Genomic DNA, 22,311 nt, shown 5'->3' on the forward strand with positions numbered 1-22,311 from the left:
ACCATCATAAAGTTAGAAAATGTAAAATCCATGTTACAGGATATTTTTATTTTTGGTTAAATTATAGACTTTTATGTCGGTTGCTTGACTGATTTCATGTTATTCTCCATTCCTCTCTGTTTAGTGCTAATTATTTAAATTTCAAAATGTTTACTTAATTATCTGCTTTAGGTATTCCTGTTCTTCTTTTCCATTAGAATTTTTACAATTTACTCTTCTTTCTAATTTGATAATTAAGTTGGTTATGGTCTATAATTAATTACTTTTATAATTCGCTTTTCTTTTTTATTTCAAGATTTTTGTATATTTTTACTCTTATTTCCCGTTAGAGTGTTGGGGTGGTGCAGAAGGTAATCGGTTCAAGGCCTGGTTAAACTAATTCAGTTCCTTGATACTATCTACTGGCAACCATTATGTTGGTTTCTAATTAACTAAATATCCTTACTTGGTGATTTGAAGATGTAAGCTATCAGTACCCTAATGAACAAAAGATGCGGTTGTCTACAGACCCTTAAATGAACGAAGTTGCACTAGGTGTGTGTGGAGAGTTTTAGGATATATAAATCGATCGATCAATTTTCTTTAAAATCTCATCTTTTTGTACTTAATTGACTGCATCTTCATATTTAACAATTTCTGTTCTTTTCCTTCTTGGCTTCCTTTTTGTTTATGTTTAACTCATAAAATGCTACATTTGTAGAAATGCAAATGCAAAATCTCTAAATCCATATTTTATATTTGCTTTCTCGTGAAAATTCACATCATTGTGCTAGTTTGTTTTTTTATATATTTACTTCGTCCATCCTATGTCTAAATGATACATTTCATAAAATTAATGAAGGTGATATTTTTAAAAAAATTCTTTGAAAATTAATTAATATTTAACCTGGTATTTCTACTTCTCTTATTTCATTACACCAGCAATAATAAATTATGACTAATAAATATTTCAGCTGTATAATAACCTCTGCTTTTAAAAATTTGAATCAAATTAATGTTTGAATCAATCAGAATAATAAAATGACATACAAAAATGAATGCAATTTAAGTGATTAAGCGATATAAACTTGACTCATCCTGATTGTTTGTTCAAATTAATGCATAAACGTCAGCTTGAAATAAATCTTGTTTATTGCTCACATTTCAGCATTTACTGACCTGTTTACAACTCGTGATATGTTATAATATGTTGAATGAGTAAATGATTCTACGGTGATGTGATTTGAGATCCCAGAATTATCTGTGGTAGCCTATATTTCTTAGTGAAATCACGTATTGAAAAAATATATATATATTTTAAACTATTAATAATACTACTAGATTTTTAATATAAATTTATCTTTATTCAGATAAAGTCCTAAATAGTCCTTATTAGAAGTTTTTGAATTATAAATAATAATATTGAAATGAATGTCTAAGGCATGACTGTCCTTGTAGAACAGTATTGAACAGCAATTTTTTTTATAATTTAATTTATGTATGTAATTGTAGGATTACAGGATTAAATATTTATTTAACTTTATATATTAGTTGGTATGTGTCAGTCACAAGAAATTTTAGTTTAATGAAATTCAGAGGCTATCCGCCCACATTTAAAATAAAAGCCAGAAACTTAGACTTGTTGATTGATATTACAGCAAACATTACTTTATTAATTGTTGCAGAACATTAGATATACTTTTTTTATAACTCAGCTATTTGTTAACTGATTTAAAAAAATAAAATGTCATTTTGTTCAAAATAAAAGGCTTAAAATTTTAGTAAATAACATAAATTTTGATAAAACTTTACCGAGATATAACTGATTGAAAAATAAATATGGCCACCATTTTGTTATTTGCGAAGGTATTTAATTGCTGATTTTTTATAATTTTAAAACTATTACCAAGACACTTACCAAATATTAATATGATTCGTCTATCTGAACTCAAGATATACATTTTTATATAAAAATAACAAAATGATGGACAGGAAGAGAACGAAGGAGAAATCGCTATTTTTCCTAAGGATATTTTTTGTTTAATTTTACAAGTTCCAGAAAAGTATAGTCAGCCCACCATTTTAGAAACATTCTGCATAAGAGTTCCAAAAATTTTTATTACTTTTAAAAAGAAAAGTTATAAATTATATGTTCTATGTGTTTTTATTGGTTTTTTTTTATTTCAGGAAAGTAGAAGCAAATTTGACAAACCTGCGGAATACATACAGTATCTATCAGCACCAGATCTCAGCGTAAATAAAATGTACAATTGTATAGAATCATTGAGGATAGCGTTAACAAATAATCCTCTGAGCTGGGTTCATGAGTTTGGACCTACTGGTTTTAAACAAGTTTTATCAATACTAAGTGAATGCTATCGAAAGTGAGTAAATGCTGTTTTTTCTTTTTTCATTATTGTTGATTACTTATTTATAATTTAGTGGGTTTTTTAAAAATGGTTGTAAGGAAGATGATTAATTTAATTAAAAAAAGAAGAGAATAACATTTTAATTTTAGTTTTTTTGAACTTGGCACCGTTTGTTATAATAACTATTATATATCATTTTAAAAGACAGCTTACCATATTCCAGTTTAATTACTAGAGCGCTTTCGGCTATTCTGCCTCTTCAAGAAGAATATAATTATGATTAAAATTATAAAACTAGCATAATTGAATTATATTTATATATATATATATATAATGTATATAACAATTGATCATCATTTTATTTCATCTAAAGTTAAAGTTTAAGTCTAAGTGAGTACATCCGTATTGTAATAGTTTTTCAGTTGTTACATGATAATTGAGAAACTATTACATTACAGAAGTAGTCACTGAGAATTAAACTTTAACTTTTGACAAATAATAAAATGACAATCAATTGCTTTATATATATAATTCAATTATGATAGTTTTATAATTTTAATCATAATTATATTTCTCTTGAAGATGGCAGAATAACCAAAAGCGCTCGAGGAAATTAAACTGGAATTTGGTAAGCTGCTTTTTAAAATTATATTTAACATTTTAATTATTAACATTGTAACAGTATAACACAGCATATAGGGATTACTTTTTTAAGTAGTGGTGGTTATTTTAAGAAAATATACCTGGCAATAGTTTTATTAAAGAAAATTAAGTGATTTTTTAAAAATTATATGTAAATTTGTTTCAAAGTTGTTTTTTTAAGTTATGTGGGAATCTAGTGGTTATCATTGATGTAAAGCTAAGGCACATTTCATGATTTGAATTATAATTAGGAGCATATTCATATATCAGAGATTATTTTTATTTTTATTTTTTTGTAGTTAAATAATGCTTGGATTATTAATTGAATGTGTTTATTTTGATTTGTTAGTAGATTTTTTCTAATCTGGGAATTTTTCTGTACATATTATTAATATTATTTTTTTAATATTTATTCAGATTTTGCTTTTGTTACTTTTTTATAATTGTGGTTGTAATAAGCGTATTTATGCAAGGGGTGTTTAATGTACTACAGCGCATACACACCATCTGGTACATTGATATAAGAAAGAAGTTAGTATAGTGTTATCTTTCAATTTTAATCAGTCTAACTGTACCCACCTTACATGAGGTGTACAATTTACCCTTGGAAATTCTATACTGTTCTCAAGAACAATAAAAATTCATGTCATGTGTAGAATTGTGCTTAAAACCTGCCCAGTTATTGGAATTAAACCAGAAAATAATTTTTAATCGATTTTCTCATGTGTTAGTAGTATTTCAGTGTGAAATTTGGTTATGAAAGTGAACCTAGGATCTTATAAATCACCTGTATTATGTGTGCTATGTTCTATAATTAATCAAAAGTAAGATATTTAAATCATATTCAGAAATACTGCACCTGGAGATAAGTTTCTGTGTGTCCTCGAGTACAGTTGTATTTACATAGTTCTGACCACATTGATCATCGTGCTTTATGATTTCGCTTCAATTGTAACTAGTTTTGTTGGTCTGATTGTTGTTGTTTATTTTAAGTTATTATCCTAACCTTGTTTTTAATTTTATAGTACTTTTTTTATATAAATGTTGTATTATCCGTGATTCTGTCTGATCAGTGAATACAGAGTACAGTTGATCATCAGTATTATCTTTAAACAATTTGTTAGAATAAAGTGGCTGTTGTGGTTAGTTATACTGTGTACTATAACTGCAGTATGTCATAACAGAACTAATAATTGGAGTGATCCTAATTAATTGTGTCTATTATTCTGGTTTGGTTTATCAGTGCAATATTTTTCATGAGCAAATTTCAGAATTAATTTCTTTTTACTTGTTGGATATACAGTTACAGTTTATTATCCTGGAAAAAACAATAAACAATACCCCAAACTGACGTGGAGTTTGGTGCCGCTTTCTGGATTGAACCTTCTTTTTTAGTTAAAATGAAGTGAACAGATTATTGACAAAATCTCTGGCTTTGTATTGTTACTTCAAAATAATGGATGAAAAACACTGGTAATTCAAGATTGGAAAGTCCAATTTTTGTGTACTTGAAATCATACAAAACATTTTACTTTTTTTTTAGTTTTTATTGATACCTTGTGATTATATGAAACATGTGATTAAATAAAATACTTATTTCGCTACATGATGGAAACTTAGATCAGTTTATTTAAGATTCTAAAAATCTAACTGTGTGGAATGAATGTTTAACAAATAACATTTTGAAAATTCAGTAAATTATAAATTTTTAAAAGAAATATTCAGTTTCAGTCTTGCATGCTAAGAAAGGATGAGTTATTCAGTGTATGTTTTAAGAAAGAGACTATTTATGTATTTGTGTCTGTGGATGATGAGGTTGAACAATAAATTGTCATGTTCAGCAAATTATGATGTTTGATTTTTTAAAGTTGATTCACCCACTCTCACTTTTTTTTTATTGATTTGGAATAGAAAGCCTCATAGAAAGGCACCTCATCTACAATTTTAGCTTTTCGTCTGACCCCCAAATAGGAAATAGAGTCCTTGGACAGATTCATGGGCATATAAGGTTTTTACCTCACCAGTTTCCAATAAGCATTAATTAAATTGCTTGTATACGATACTGCAAGCTACCAAAAGGTGTCAGTGTGACTTCACTGTAGAACAAGGCAGCTGACTCAACCTGTAGAATTTGTTCAAGGAAGGAATAATGAATAAGAAAAGGGGAGAAGATGTTGAAGTTACTGAGCGACTTCCTCAGATCAGGATAGTTTACTGTCCTTCGGGATGAATAATTTCCCACTTGGTCCACTGTGTAATTTAGCCCTTATGTAAAAATATTTGACACAAATTTTGTCTGGTGTAAATCTCAGTGTATAAGTTATGACTTCAAAAAAGATTGTTCATTAATGTTTTTATTTCATGTTTATTGAGTGTCGCTCATCAATTTTCATATATATGCTTTGCTAATTGTTTCTCTAATCTTGGTCGATAGGTGTTGCTTGAATGCATACATTATTTTGAGTACCCAGTTTTTTAACTTGATTTTTCAGTCTTATCATGAAGAACCTTTCCCTTATCAACTACCATAGATCCTGCTTCTGCTACCTTTTGTGTTTGACATTTTTTTTCAAACTCTTGCACTTAAATGAAGAACAGTATGCTTAGATTTTAAAAAAACTCTTGATTAAAAATCTAACACCTAAATACAAAAAAAGATTTTGATTTGAAATTAGTGTAAAAGATTCATATTTGACAGGTTTGTTAGTACAAAGAAAACAATAACAATGATTGCACTCTCAGAAAATGTTCTGTTTATTTATATTATTGGGTTTAACTTGGTGCTGTTAGTGGCACATCCTTGAAATAAGCGAAGTATATGTATTTATCAGTATAATTATTGCATAAGTTCAAACTTTTCTTCAAATCTCATAGTATTTTCAAAATGAAGTTCAATTTATGTGCCAGCTCAATATACATATACACATCAGGATTTACAGTAATAAAAAAAAATCAAATCAAATTATTCATAAAAATTTAATTTATCTGCCTACCATTATGAAAAAAATTATAATTTGAAAGGGAAGATCATTTATATGAAACGTAAATGAAAAGGGTTAAAATATTATGTATATGCGTTTTTATATATATATATATATATATATATATATATATAAAATCAATTTTTTGGTTCAACCATCTTTCAATTAATCAGTTAACTTGTTACTCTAATCAGGTCAGTTAAGAGGGCATTACTGTAGTAAATTTGTTATCAGTTATGAGATAATTATTTTATTTTTAATTTATTATATTTCTATTATTAATTATCGGCAAGGAACAAAATCCTACCTTTTTTATTAAATTTTTCCTTTATAAATTACTAATTGTTGTTTTATTAAATGCTACTTTTATTAATTATGACTTAATTATTAACTATTATTTGTTTGGTATTCACCAATCAATTAATTTGTATCATGTTTCAGTTTTTTTACATGTCTAATATAATATAAAAATATTGAGATTTCTTTCAGTACTTTTGTATAATATATATTTTTTGTTTTGCTTTCCTTAATCAAGACTGACTGCCTGTTTTATATATAAGGTAATCTTCACCTATTTATTATTAATGAGTTAGTGCCCTAAAATTTAACATTTGTTGTTTTTTCTTTCATTAATTTTTCTTTGTTATTTTATTAGTTTGTTATTATTAACAAAATTTATTGTGTGTAAAATATAAAATGTTATTGCACATTCCATTAAAAAAGACTTTTTTTAAAGTTATTGTAATTATATTAATATGGTAGGATTTTGTTTTGCTTAGTTTGTCAGTATAAATTAGACTGCTATGTTGTAGAATTCTGTGTAAATATTTATTTGTTTTATTCCTCAATTTAAACGTAGTTTTTTCTTTTTTTTTTAATTTTGTTTTATAATTTGTAGTAATTTTAACCATTAGTATATTTCTTCTGTATGTTAGTATTTCTGTCTGTGTGTATTTTATTCAGGTTTTCTTTCTATCCGTAAGCTGTTCAATTTAGTTTACCTTTGAACCTAATTTGTTTCATCTTTCAGTAAAACTTTTATTTGTCTGTTAATTGCTTTTATCCTTAATTGCCTTTTTTATTATTATTTATTTTTTTATCATCTCTGACAGTAGAGCTACTTGTCTACTTTAGCTAAGAATTCAGGTTTTTTTAATTGTGTTTTACACTTTTGGTTGTTGATAATTTGTTTGCTCCCCTGACAATATGTTATGCTTATTATACAGTTTGTTGTTATGTATGTTGCCCCCCCCTCAACTGAGTTGAGTTGTATATATAATGTATTCATGACAGAAAGAACATCAATTTCCTTGTTTACATTATTTGTTCTGGTCACTCTGAAACAGAATAAAGGTGCTTTACCTTTACATGGATCATGGTTGTGATACATGTAAAGCACTTAAGGAACAAGGCACAAGTGACTGATCAAGAGTTTCTTTCTCACACATTGATGTTCGTTATGCACTTTTCCTATGGTGAAGACAAGGGTATCATTATTTGGACTGAAAATTAGTATTTCAGTTTTGATGTTGGACAGGTTGTTTGGCTCATTGAAGACACCAAGTAGACACTTTACTGATTGCTTTCCCTAATAAAGCTGACATGAGATGCTTCTTGAGCGTGGCTGTTCCATTTTGTTGTTGTCTTCTGTCAGGTCACTTACAATTGTTTTGGTTTTTTTACCAGACAATATGTATTTTCCATATCGTTTTCCAAAAGCAATCTGTGGTATCTGTTTTTTTTTTAATCTGTGTTAGGAGTATTCAAAGAATATAGTGATTTCAGTTTGTTTGGTGACAGTGACAATGTTGTTATATTTTATCCTGAAAGGTTTAAAAAGACTCGTATTGTATAAGGAGGGGAACAGTCAGCCCACAGAGGAATACTCTTGGAAGATTAAGGGAATAATAGCGTTCTTGTCTTTCATCCAGAAGGTCTGGGTTCAAATCCCAGTCAAGCTTGCATTTTTAAAATGCCAAAAAAATATTTTGTAGCATATTCTCACAAGCCTTAATAATACATTTGAATATACTCTTGCTTCAAATTAGTATCGGAGAGTAAATTGAACAATTGCTTATGACTGAATCCGTTGGTCAGTCTGTATAGTGGTTAGCATGTTGTCTTCTAGATCAGCTGTTCTAAGGTCCAATTTTCAACATGGCATTTTTTCACCAGTTATTTCATCCATCTTCTTCATCTAGAAACATGTGTTTAAATGCAACAAAAGTACAGAGGGCCTTAGCACTAACCATAAAAAAAACTAAAAAAATTATATTAATATTTTGGCTGTCATATTTGTTTAATTTCTGTAAAAAAAAGCATGTAGTCAAAGCAATAGTATAACTTGTCATAGTAAATAGATAGTGTTGTATAACTTTTTTTTTAATGATTTTTCAAACATTTTATTTTATATTTATATATGCTTACTTATTGATTATAAAATGATAAATATATGTAAGCAGCATGTGTATTCTAGATAAGTTTTATGTAATCATAAATGTTGTCAATTAATTACAATTTTATGCGAATTCAGTATCATAGTGTCTTGATTGTTATTTAATAAGAAATAATACCATTTCCAATAAAAAGTAGTATTCTTTAGTACCTTTTAGTATTCTTTGCACCTTGTTAGAATAAATTTATTTTGTTTGATAAAAATATGTTTTATTTATTTAATGAATTAATCTTTTCGAGATTGTGCTGCATAATTGATAGATTTACAGTACTATAGGTTATATATATATTTGTCATGAAGTCGCCTTTTGATATTTCTTTATGTACCTTGAATAATCATGTGTGCTACTTTGTTGACTTGACTAAAAGGTTTTTGAAATCATTTACCGGTCGCACAGTTTACCCTTTACCTAACCTTTATTTTTTTCTTCATTTGCAGTCTTATTAAGTTTTGTTTAAATTATGATGAGATATAATAACATTTTTGCTTATACTAACTTTTTTTTTTAATATTCGTGTATTAACTTTTAGTAGAATTACATAGTTACTAATAAATTTGTTTTATTGCATGGAAGTTAGTTTTCATTGTCATTGTCAATTGATTCAGACCCTGATTAAATAACATCAAGGTTATATTATATTTAAGCCATAAAAGAAATCATTTTTAGACTGCTGAATTGATTATTTTTTTGTAGTGATAAGTAAGATAAGTGAATATTCTTATCTAATGCATTCATGTTATATTATATATTTATTGTTTTTAGGCATAATTTTGTTATGAAATAAATAAATTAACCTTTCTTTAGTAATTCTAACAGTTATGTATATTTTTTCTTTAAGTTATGACACACACAGATTTAATAATATATTTGACATTACATTATTAAACTGCTTAATTAATTAAATATAACTAATTAATTATTTAAGTTATTTATATTTCAGTTTTTGAATCCATTATAGATTATTGTTAATATGTATTTTTATCTGTTAAATTATTTTCATTTAAGATAATAATATTATTATAGCCTGATGATTTTTTTTGTTATAAAACTGACCTTTTATTAGATTATTTGGCATTTATTCAATAATCTTATTACTGTTAGATTTCTATACTATTTATTGGTAGTAGTTTATAATTATTAATGAAAAGTTAATTCATTATGGCAATTTATAAAATTAATTTCTATTTTCATGTTATTAAAATAATTTATTATTTTTGTTACCTTTGTTATAATATGTAATTAGAGGAAATATATTATGTTTTTATGGTTCTTTATTAAATTATGTGATCATTGTATATTTTGGTTATTTCTTCATATTTGGTTGGAATGTATTAATAGTTCTTATTCTGTTTTATATGATTTATTGGTTTTATTTTATTTTGTCAGTATTAATTTAATTGAAATGATTTTTAATTTATCTTGGTATAACTCACAATATTACAGGTATTTATATATTTATATGAATTTATATATGTGTTTCATTCTATGAGATTTCTCATTTGTTTTATTTTTAACTTGTTTTTTTTAAATTGTTTTTATTAAAAATAAAATGTTAGCATAGTAGGATAGAATGCCTTTTATAAAAAGTAATTACAATTAGCAGTTATAGGGAATTAATTTTTTTTCTCACAATCAATCAGATTTTGTCATAAAATTTGATAAAGATTTAACTTAGTTCTTAAATCATTTATTTGATTTTTTTTAAAATAATAGGATTATTTACATATGTTGTATAATGTTGCATATTGTAAGTGTATGAAATTAAGTAATATGTACTATTTAAAGACTTATCCAAATATATATTTTCAATTTTATTTAAATTGCACATAGTGTTATTGACTCCTTGGTAGTAGAATGTGTATTTGCTGACAGAATGATTTTAATTTGTGTTTATAATGTTTAGTCACTTGCTGAGTTGTAATTAATTTTTTTTTGTTTTTCACTATCCATTGCAGTCCTTTTTTTTAGCTGTGACACATATAAACAATCTGAAGTACAAGAGGCATCCATAAGAGTTGCTCTCTCTGAATGACTTTGAATGGTGTTCACTGTAGAGCCAGTCTCTGCAATGGACAGAGTGAAGGTGTCATTAATAGGGCTAAATCTCATCTGCATTCTGGAGGGATTGGCATGGTAAAGAAGGCAATGGGAAACTGCTTCACTTCTCACATTTCCCAATAAGTCTGCCCTAGGATGCTTGTTATTATTAAGAATGGCTATGCCATCTTTAGGTGTGACTTGTATCAGGTCAGTTACAAGCATTACTGTTATGGCATTTAACATGTGACTGTTATTTATTTCTATTATGGTGGAAGTTTGATCATGAAATGCAGATGGCATATCAGAACTGTCACCTTATAAAAAATTACAGATCATTGGAGATTTAGTAGAAATTGCTTAACCAATTTTTTTTTAAATACCGTGAACCCCATCTATCATAAATAGTGAATTGTATATGCAAATAGTTATTTTCTGTTATTATGTATCGTTCTTATACAGTAGTTTATTAATTGAAATCTCTTAACAGAGTCTCTGGTTCCTGGTGCCTCCACTATTCTTGTGACATAACAATTACTTGTAAAAATAAAAATAAAAAGTATATCAAGGTCTATATAACTATGCTGAAAACTTATGTTTGGATAACTTACTTCTTAGTACAGTTACATCTGTTTAAATATTAAAAACTTTTATTGTGTTTTCTTTGATGTTTATTGATCTTTCTTTTTAATGCTGCTAAATCTGTGGTTTGCTTGAAATTTGTGAACAAAATAAAAACAGCTATAGGTGGGTATTTAGAAAAGTAATCTCTATTTCTTAATGTGTACCTCTTACTTTATATGAACATTTGATTAGAATTAATATTGTTTTATTAATTTACATTAATGCACAGTTTTTTTTTTTGTGTAAAAATAATTGGTTATATTAAAATATCTTTAGGTAACTGAATTTTTTTATAATTATTGTAGTGCTCTATTTTCTTTTTTTCTGATAGATTATTTGCCTTTTAATTGCATGGTAGAATCCAGTCTTAGATTCCTTAGACTCAGATTTGACACCAAATCAAGAGAAAGAAACGAATTCTTAGAATCCATTTGTTAGCATTGATTTTTCTATAAATTGAATGATGACATGCATAATAAAGCTTCAAAAAGGTCTAGAGTACATAGTTTCCCCAAAAAACTGTATATATTAAATGTTCTAAATTGTATTTTCTTCATATTTAAATGGATTTCCTTCAGAGTAATTGTTCAGCAGATACGTGCTTTTGTCAATATTCATAAAATTTGTTGAAACACTTGTGGAACTTACTCTTAGAAATCTTCTTCAGCTGCTTCATTTTGTCAGTGATGTCATTTTCATCAGCATCCTTGTATTGCTTTCCTTTCAAATATGATTTCAAATGAGAGGAATAAGTAAAAATCAGTTGGTGTCAAATCAAGAGAGTATAATGGACTTTCTACTGTTATGATACTACACAAGGTATTTCATGACCAGCTTGTCATTTGTTTTTCATTTTTTACAATGTCTCCTAATAAAAAAAAAATCTAACATAACCTTTCTTTTGCTCTTCTTGAAACAGAATTTCTGTCTCTGAAGGATGATATAGATGAATTTCTAGACTATTGAAATTTTATTTCGAGGTCTTACAAATAATTGTTTAATCTTTCTTGTTGTTAACTCATGCATCTATTTAATGTGATAAGTTGTGGTAAGCAATAAGCACTTTTTTTGGGTATCGAAGCTGTAGTATAGTTTAGTAAATGCATTTGTTAATAAATCAAGTTTCTTAATATTTTAATTTTTTGTTTTGATTCAATCTTGAAAATTATATTTGTTTTTAATAGAATATTTTTATTTTTTTTCTAGTGATAATCGTTATGATAAAATACAATGCGAGTGTTTGCGATGTTTAAGAGCTATTATGAATAACACTGTTGGATTGAAACAGATGTTTAGTCAAAAAGAAGCATTAACGGTAGTTGCTAGATCGTTAGACACAACTAAACCATCTGTTATGTTAGAGGCTGTGAAAATGTTGGGAGCAGTTTGTCTTATACCAGGAAATGGACATGAAAAAGCTGTCGAAGCTATTACTATAAGTGGAGAGTTAAAAGGTCGGGAAAGATTTGCTCCTATTGTTCAAGGACTTACGATAACTGGAAATGAACCTTTAAGGGTAAGTCTGCTAATCTTAATTTTAATGTTGATGTGTGGTAGCTAGTTTTACAGATTTTTATTTTTTAATATAACTCTGTTGAGATTCTGTGTGTAATTTATTTTACTTTCAGTTTCCCCTAAATCTTATGAAAAAGTTAATAATGAACCATATTATTTGAATTCACTTTATTTCATATTCATAATCATTAAATTCATATTATTTGATTATTATCAAATTATTATTTGATTACTTTATCACTCCTGATAAAGTAAATCAAATGAATTTATTTATTCTGTGGAAAATTCTTTATCACTGAGCTCAAATATAGTTTATCAAATGTTTATCTATGACTGTAAACTGTTAAGACTTGGTATCTTTGCTTTTCCAACTAGAAATAATATGCCGTTTTATAATTGTGTTAAAATTACATGCACTTTAATGTTATCCTAATTTCAGGTTGAATAATAAAGATGGACATTAGCCAATAAAATAAGGACTTCTGTGATTTTTATGTTCTAAACTTTGGAACCGATCTATCCTTTAATATTATTTCCTTCACTAATTTCAATTTCTAACCAAATCTTATTATTATCTTGCCATGAATCGTTTCCCAAACCTTATGAATTATGATCTCAGAATCATATTCTGTAAAATTTTGTGATACAGTGATACAATATTTTTTTCTAAATTTAAAGCAGTCATTTGTGTTTGATGCTTATTTTTTTTGTCTTGCTAAAATAATTAAGCGAATTAAATGAAAACTTGACTTTGAATAGAAATATTTAAAGATTGTTTAAGTGCTTCTGGTATTTAAACTAAGGAAAATGTTTTTTCTTCTCTTCTTTTTATATATTGTATTTGATCATCGAACATTACATGTAGCTGTTATAACTTTGTTGCCGCTTGGAACAGATTCCCGCATCACTGGAGCATTATTTCATAAAAATATTTTTGTGATATCCTAAGCTACCTTTAGGAGCTTCTTTGGGAAAAAATTTGTACCTGTTACCATAATTTTACTAGTAGGTTGAATAATCCACCAGTGGCTTTTTGCATTCCACATTAGAATATTTTTTTAAGATGAATCGAGTCAATTTTTGAGAATAGTGAGGGTGAGGGATTTTTTTTTGACAAATAGACAAAGTGAACAAACTTTTTATATTTAATTTGATGTTCTTTATGATTAGACTAGTAGAGATATTTGAATTTATTCCTTTATTTTCATGATAAATTTTATGTTTTTGGTGGTGGTAATCAAGTAAACTTATAAATGAGTTTTGTAAAGTTAATATGTTCATAATTCAGTCAGTATTCCTACTGTTCTGTTTTTAAAATTTTCAAAATTAATAATATTATTTTCATTATTGAATTTTATTATGTGAAATATATACTTGTATTTTTTATATTTAATAATTATACATCTTTTTTAAGGTGGCATGCCTTCAACTTATTAATGCTATCGTCTCGACTCCTGATGATATGGAATTCAGATTACATTTACGTAATGAGATAATGCGTTGTGGTCTTATGGATCTGTTAGAGGTATTTGTATTTAATTTTATATTACATAATAAAACTGAAAATAATTTGTTAGATTTGTTAATGTTTAATGATGTAAATTAATCAAAATTTACAAAAAAAAATGATTTAAATTAGTGAAAGAACAAATATAATTTGTTAGAAGGATAGCAACTAAATCAGGTTTATTTTTCATTTGAATTCATTCTATACAGAAAAATATCATTGTGTTTGTGTTCTTTTACTAGTGACATGCTGTGATTTTCAGATGTGTTATAAAAAATAAATATACTTTTTCTAAGATACACAGATTCTAATTTATTTCTTAAACCTTTAGAATGTGGTTATGAGACATTAATCTCTGCAGAGTTAACTGAATAGTGTGGCCAACATGACATTCTTGTCTAAGTGCTTTGCTGTGTTCAAATCCGTATTTACATGTACCTGTTGGAAATTAATTAATTTATGCACATTTGAGAGTCGCTTTCAAACAAGTAATTGATTAAGAATAACTGATGCCAAATTGGAAGAGTAAAGTGTGGTTGGTCAGTGATGCTGCATCAAGCTTTGGACAGCAAATCTTGATTGGCAATAGCTGTCGATATTTTAGAGCAATGTGTTGTCAAACATTATGCGTTTCCAGATCATTTTGGAAAATATCTGGTAATTTCCTTCTGATATTTCAACTTTTGATTCTATTTCAATAGATTTCCTTCTGTTTCTCTTCAATTTTTAATGTTTGTATCATTTGCTTCAATAGAAAGTCGTGTTTTATGAACCACATCTGCTGGTTGTATTGTGACATCACGGAGTATTGTCTATTTTATTAAATATTATTTTTCATGTTCTGATTCATTCATACTTCAAACAAAATACATTGATTCCAAGAAATCGCTTAAACTTGTTCATGTTATTCATCATTCAATTCTGATCTTTCCATTAAAAGTTTTATTGAGTAATATTAATTGGCAGTTATTGTATTTTGTATAACATGTTAAAATTTGGCTGATTTTTAAAATATCTCATTGCAGATAACTTGAGCTATAACATCCATAAATAAATGTCATGCTCAAAGGTTAGTTAAATTCTTATGTATCTAGAATTACCACTTAGATGTAAGGGATCACCTCTAATTTAGTTTTCAGGAATCTATTAGATATAATTATGTCTTTTAAAATTATTTTTTAGTGTATAAACTGAATGTTTGTCTTTCTGTATTGTTGTTAAGACACTAGAAAAGGATGCTAGTGAAGATTTAGAGAAACACCTAAAAATTTTCTTAGATCATAAGGAAGAAGATTATTATGAATTTATCCAACGTTTTGATAATGTACGATTGGATCTGGATGATGTTAATGAGTGCTTTGAAACAGTCAAGAATTTGGTGATGGATTCACCTGCTGAACCATATTTATTATCCATATTACAACACTTATTATTCATTCGAGATGATACTGCTGTCAGGTTAGTGATAAATCAGTTATATTTGATGTAAATTAATTACATGATTGTTAAACTTAAATAATTTGGGAAATGATGGTCTATATTAATGAAAGTCCAGATTCCAAATAACCTAAAAAAAAATGTATAATATTCAATGAAATTTAACAGCAAAATAAATTATTAAATATAATATTAAAGTAACTCAGATGTCAAACTGGAGTTTTAAAGGTTATAATTCTCCCAGTTCACTTGTACTTTTACAGGTCTGGGATTCAGTTTTAGATTGATATTTTTTCACCTACGATTTGTTTGATATCTTTATGTAAAAGTATGTCTAAGGTAATAACAGCAATAATAATAATAATAATAATAATAACTTGGCATACAATCTATTATCTTTAAATATATATCTTGTTGATTGTGCTGTTTTGTATTAAATGCAAATCAGTGGAAAAATAATATAAATTTTGGTAAGAAAAAAGGGATTACATATGCTTTTGCAGGGCTAAGTGTTTAGAAAAAAGTACAAATAATTCATATACAAAAATTTAATATGTTATTAAAATTAAGAAAACATTATGCATAATCCCCCAAAAACAAAACATATCATTAAAATACTTTTTAAGTTCCTTAACTTATTTTTGTTGATTTTAAGATGAGATATTAATGATCATCATTATTCTGTATCATGTTGTGTTGGTTGGCTCTTCAGAGAAAGATGTAAGGAAAAACCACTTAGTAATACTTCCAAGTTGTTGAATTGTTTTCTTGAAAATATGGAGTTTCTTTTTAATATTATTGTGGTAATTTTTAGTGTCAGTGTAATAATATTAAAGAAAACTGGTTATTGATTAGGAACATAAATATGAAACCTGGTTTTACCCAGTAGGCACCTCTACCAGCTAGTTTGGTTTTTGTGTGAACTCCTCCAGCAGAAAATAAAGAGTCCTTGTGTAGTATACAGGCACACAGGTTTGTCATCCCATTAAACTCCAGTTAAAGTAGTGGCTGCTCTGCTTGCTGGCTTCCAGAAAGTACCAGCATGGTACCACAAATGGAGCCAGGGTGACAGGCCTTATTCCCTTGGCACTTGCCCAAGGAAGAAGTAAAGGATAAGGAAAGAGGATGACGATTGATTCACTGAGTGTCTTATCAGGATAGTTTCAACTACAGTTAGAGAATTACTTATTGTTTGGTTTTCACATTACCAAGCAATTCTGGAGAGGAATGAGATTTTTATGAATATTAAATGGTTGAAAATGATCAATTTTTAGAAAATAATCAAATTATTTTGAGTATTGATTTTAATCACTCTAGGTAATGGAAAGGTAGTTTACTTATATTTGTTTTATTTTTCACTGTAATATCTTTTGAGTAGAGAATATTATTATGTAATACATTCTGATTAAGGTTTCAAAACTATAAAATAAAGGAAAGAGGAAAGACACTTACATCATACAAAAAGTGGGAGCTAAACTAGTTGAATGGAGCCAAAATAACTTTGATGAATATAGACAGCATGGAAAAATTTTGGTGGAAGCCTACATTTTAAATATTTTATGATGCAACCGTGAACATGGATGTGTAGATGGTTTTGAAACTGGTGTTTGTTCTGTGAAGTGGAATCTGAAAGTTTCCTGACTGTATTGTATAGTGAACATGCTGTGGTGATCACCACTCCCAAACCTGCTCGAACAGTTTGCAAAGTGTGTCATAATGTGTTCAGTCGGTATGTATAATTTTTTAACCATGTGTTTGTACCGGTTTTTCACTGGCTGATAAATTTGAATATTGTGCTTATATTATATTTTGTGTGACCATGGTAAATTGAGACTTTCTAAATGCTTCGTCAGTATTTTAAAGAGCATTCTTTAGATTATGCAAAAATTGTTGAACAGGATGTATGTTTCAGTGCAGGTAGAGTGTCAGTTAAAAGAGATGATTGTTGCTCAGGATGACCATCCACAAACAAAATGCTGGAATATGTGAAAACTTGGAAATCATCCAAAAGGACCTTTGCTGAACAGCCCTTGAATTTTGAAACATTCTGACAATTGTCAGAATCAATTTTAGAACCTGCTGAGAAATCTTAACTGAAAACATGAACATGTATCGAATTGTTGAGAAGTTCTTCCTTAACTTTGTCACAGTTCAAAAGTAGCATTATGTTGATGTCTGTTGTGAGCTTCAAAATATGTCTTAACAATAATCAAGATTTGATCTCTAGGATTATCACAGGCAGTGAAAATTAGATTTATGGCTGTGATCCAGAAATAAAGCAACAATCATGCAGTGGAAGAGCCTTTAGTTACCAAGACCAAAGAAGGCATCGAGTACCCAAAGCACAACAAGATATATTCATTGTGTTTTTTGATAGCAGGGATATTCTTCACTAAGAATCTGTTTCTCCTGGTGTTATGATGAATTTTTATCTTTACTGTAGTTTTCAGGGTGCTTGGGAGATGTGCAGTAAAAAATAGCAGAACTATGGATAAACCAAACTTGACTGATAATATACCTGCTTATACCTCCCTAAAAAATTATACAGTTTTTGATAGACATTAACATGGTAATCATCAAACACCCTACTCTTCTGAATCGGATTGGTAGAGTCCACAATCTGTTTCTATTACCTTTTTGATTTTTTGAGTTTATAATATAATTGATTAAGTGAATAATTAAGTAATTGTTACAGTAGAAGACATCCAGTTGATCACAGCCACTGTTAGTGTACTACCAACATAGTGAAATTCCCAAGATCACTTTGTTCTCAGGAAAGATAAAATTTGCTTAGAATTCATTTATTTTGCATCTTATTAAACTGAATGAAGAGAGTATTCTGTATATGAGTAAATATTACTCAGTTTCATCCAGGGAACTTTCACATGTTATGATAGTAAATCAAATGAAGCAGTACACAAGATCTTACATCCCAATATAGAATTATGTATATTATACTGTAGTTTATGAAATTATATAGTTTAAAAATTTTGTTTTCATTTTGAAGGGCAGCATACTATAAGCTCATAGAAGAATGCGTTTCACAAATTGTTCTTCACCGTAGTGGTTGTGATCCTGATTTTCGTGCTTCAAAGCTAGATATAGATGTTCGACCGTTAATTGAAACTCTAGTCGGTAAGAGATTATTTCAAATTTTATTTATTTATTTTTTTTTATAAAAGTTGGTCTGTAAATAGTTATTTTTTGCTTTATGATATGTGCCAACTGTTCAAATATAGTTCAGCACTTTTTTATTAACTAAGTATTAGTTTTAACTAATTATTATTTAATTCGGATTTTCTAGTTTTTTCATATGTACTTGATTATAAAAGTGAAAGTCTTAATTAGTTCTTTCTTTTCAACTTTTAATATTTTTTTTAGTATTTTTGTCATGCAGTAAACTTACTGATTTGCTATTATTATCATTGTTATAATAGTGTGCTTGTATTTTATTTATTAACAAATGTATTTGTGAAAATGTAATTTCTCAATGATTTTTATCATACTGAATCCATTTCAACTAATATCATGAAGTTTTAATACTATTTGTGTAAGTTTGCCTCCATGATAGCTATAGGATCAATTTGAATGAAATTTTGCATAAAATTATGCAACGTAAACCCAAATCTTATCTTGATTCTAACAGTAGGTTGAACAGTATGTCAGCTGAAGATGTACAGCAATTTGGATATTTATGTTAGGATTGAAGAATACATTAATCTAGGCTAGACACAATTTAAAAAAATTTAATTTTTGACAATTTTTAACAACTTTTTTGCTCTATCTCTCATCCATAATATCAGTCTTGACTTCATTCCCAATTCTTTTTTTAAAAACTAAGAAGTTTTACTTTTCAGCCTCTGTTGATGTAACAAGATCATAATGAAAATTGTCTTCATTGTGGCCATTGTTATCATTATATACATTACTTTCAGGAGCTACACTGTTTTAACAATGTCACCAGACTAGGCTCTTTTTTGTTCTTAATTTTAATTATAATTAAAATAAAAATATTTTAAATTATAATTTTAATTAAATAAATAATATAATTAAAATTATAATTTTTTTTTTTTTTAATTTTAATTCTTAACATCTTCATTACTTTTCATTAATTTTCTTGTGTTAACTTTAACACACCTTCAATTAGAACATATCATTCATTGCTTGACTGTTATTGTTTATTTTATCATCTTTATCAGGCCACCGAGAATTTGTAACATTTTATTACACAAATGAATATTATTCACAAATTAGTTAGAATCTAGCAACTTACTATATTTTATATTGGTGTCAAAAAAGCTTCCTATAGTTTCAAATATATATATTTCTGTTTTCTTTTTGTAAAAGTTTTGTTTAACTGATTGCTTGTTCCAAATGTTAAAAGAATTTCCACAGCATTACATAGTGTAAATAGAATAATAAGTAATAATTCATTATTGATTGCAATATTTAGATATTGTCTTTGTTTAAAAATTATTGTCATTTGTTTATTCATTCCTCTCTTCAACTCAAGAATTATTGTTTATAAAAATTTTATAATAAAAAAATCATCTGTTTTCTTTTTCTTTTCATGGACTGATAATACATTCATCTTGATGTAAAATTCAGTTTTAATAATGATTTAGCAAACATGTCATTTGATGTTTGCTGTGCAAGATTATTTAAAAAAATTAACTTTCATTTATATCTGTGATTTCACTTATTTTATTTTTTCCATTTTTTTTTTTTTGTTTTGTGTATTTTTAAAAATTTTATTTATGATTTTATAGAAAAGTCGAAGGTAGAAGATGAAGGAAGGTTAGAAGAAGCACTTAGAAAATTGGAAGAAGCATTAGCAATGAGACAAGAAGCTGAGGCAAAACTAGTTCAAGCAGAGAAAACTATATCAGAGCTTCAAGCTGGTGGAGCTGTTAGGGTAATTATAACAAAAGAAAGTTTTAATATATACCTATTTTCATATGTTTATGTCAAAATCTATAAAATAAAAGTGTCTGTAAGAAAAAACTGCTTTTCTGATGTGATCCTCTACCGGTTGATGATTCCTCTCCCTATATTATCATTATTAAATATCTAATAAGGCTATGTACAGGATGATTCAGGGAAATGGGAAAGGGGAAATTTTGAAAATTAAATATTCTTATGAAAAAATTGTAGTAATAAATTTATTTATAACATTTAAACAGAAAAAACTTGCCACTTATGAATCCTACCCTACTAAACAGGATTTGTGTGTGTGTGTATGTGTTTGTTTCCCCCTTAGCTTAGCACCAGAATGTACCAATCACTAATGGAAAATACCAATTTGTTAGTACATCTCGCAGTGGTCAGGTGTATACTTGTTATATTGTTTTATATATATTTATATCTCAAAGTATTGGGAAAATTTAGTACTTTTTAACTGGATCTGAATTTTTGGATGAAAATCGCAAATATCTTGAAAATGGTCAGTCCTAGCACTCTGAAAATTTTTTTCGACCCCCCTTGACTATGATCCCATTTTCTCCCTGTAGTACCCGTCAAATGATAATATTTTCAAGTGTCCTCGGGCGCAGTTTGGAAATTGGGGAGGGGGTGCAATAGGATGGCACTGAAATATCTCAGCAACCGCTCATCCAATTTTCATGATTCAAACGGCATATATATCACCAGATTGATCACCAACTAATGCATCGGGTACGCTGTTGATCAACCGGATCTTGGTTGCTCGGAAATTAAATTGTTTAGCCCTATGTTTTGATTGCACTCACCCACCATAAAATGTATTGATCCAATCTTTTGCTAAATACGCTCACCATCAAAGCTTGTTGTCAAATCCATTCTGAGATACCGTCCTAAAATTATTTTTTACCTTTTAGTGTGTTTAATTTAAGAGTGGTGTTTAAAATTTTTTTTTACTTATTTTTTTATTTATTTATGTGATTTTTTTTCTTCATAAAATAATGAACAATGGCTGATTTCAAAGCACATTATATTCAGAGTACATTTTCCCAAACCATAGCTGTATATATGGAAGTTTTTTCATAGGAAAATCTGGTGATCAGTTTTGAATATTATAGAAGTAAAAATAATTGGTTCTTACTTATTTTTGATATCACAGTACAAATATGCTAAAGTGCAGTAGTAAATTGCTTAGTGTGAAGTAATCAGGTCAGCATACATTTCATGTAATACAAGTAGTACTACTTGGTGCATTATGCAAAGAAGGTAGGGCTTGAAATGTAAAGCATATCATTAACATATTTTAACCAGCTTTTATCAACTTATATTTTTTATACCCTTAATGTTGACCTGTAATTCATGTTTTGAATATTTTTGTTACTCTTTATCTTTTTCAAGAGAGTTTAGTGATGTGATATCTAATTTTTACTAAATGTTTTACTTACATGTGCTCAGGAAAATGAGCCATGTCCTTAGCAAGTTTTTACATATTTGAAATATTTTAAATGAACTAACAAAATATTAAAGCTAACCCATTACTACAAACATACTGTTTTATTACATTTTTCAGGTGTAATCGTAAGAGTGTATATAATACCCAGTTAATGACAAAATAAAATGAATTTACAGGGTTAATACCCAGTAAATGGATATTACTGTTATTAAACTTTCATGTAATATTGTTTTTTTCTTTTTGTAGTTGTGTGTAAAATATTTTTTAACATAATTATAAAATCTATAAAAAATTGATTTCATTTCAAAAGTTATAGGTTTTAGAAAACATACAAGTAATAGTGAAGATGGACTTAAATAGTAAAATGTTTGTG

At 27.5% G+C, this 22,311-nt stretch overlaps 1 protein-coding gene across 4 annotated transcripts in view; it reads left to right on the forward strand.

Annotated features, from left to right (window-relative positions):
• The window catches only part of dia (diaphanous related formin 1), a 134,139-nt gene that overhangs the window by 83,853 nt on the left and 27,975 nt on the right, over window positions 1-22,311 (forward strand). For 3 of the 4 annotated variants that reach the window (XM_075363695.1, XM_075363697.1, XM_075363696.1), the window contains 6 exons: window positions 2,167-2,363; window positions 12,295-12,604; window positions 14,018-14,128; window positions 15,333-15,568; window positions 18,555-18,682; window positions 20,317-20,462. In XM_075363695.1, the coding sequence (XP_075219810.1) occupies window positions 2,167-2,363; window positions 12,295-12,604; window positions 14,018-14,128; window positions 15,333-15,568; window positions 18,555-18,682; window positions 20,317-20,462 (1,128 nt within the window). Of the gene's footprint in view, window positions 1-2,166; window positions 2,364-6,506; window positions 6,532-12,294; window positions 12,605-14,017; window positions 14,129-15,332; window positions 15,569-18,554; window positions 18,683-20,316; window positions 20,463-22,311 lie in introns of those variants that run through there. The other variant, XM_075363698.1, reaches the window with a different exon arrangement.

Source organism: Lycorma delicatula, chromosome 4 (genome assembly GCF_047948215.1).
Source record: "Lycorma delicatula isolate Av1 chromosome 4, ASM4794821v1, whole genome shotgun sequence".
Taxonomy (NCBI): domain Eukaryota; kingdom Metazoa; phylum Arthropoda; class Insecta; order Hemiptera; family Fulgoridae; genus Lycorma; species Lycorma delicatula.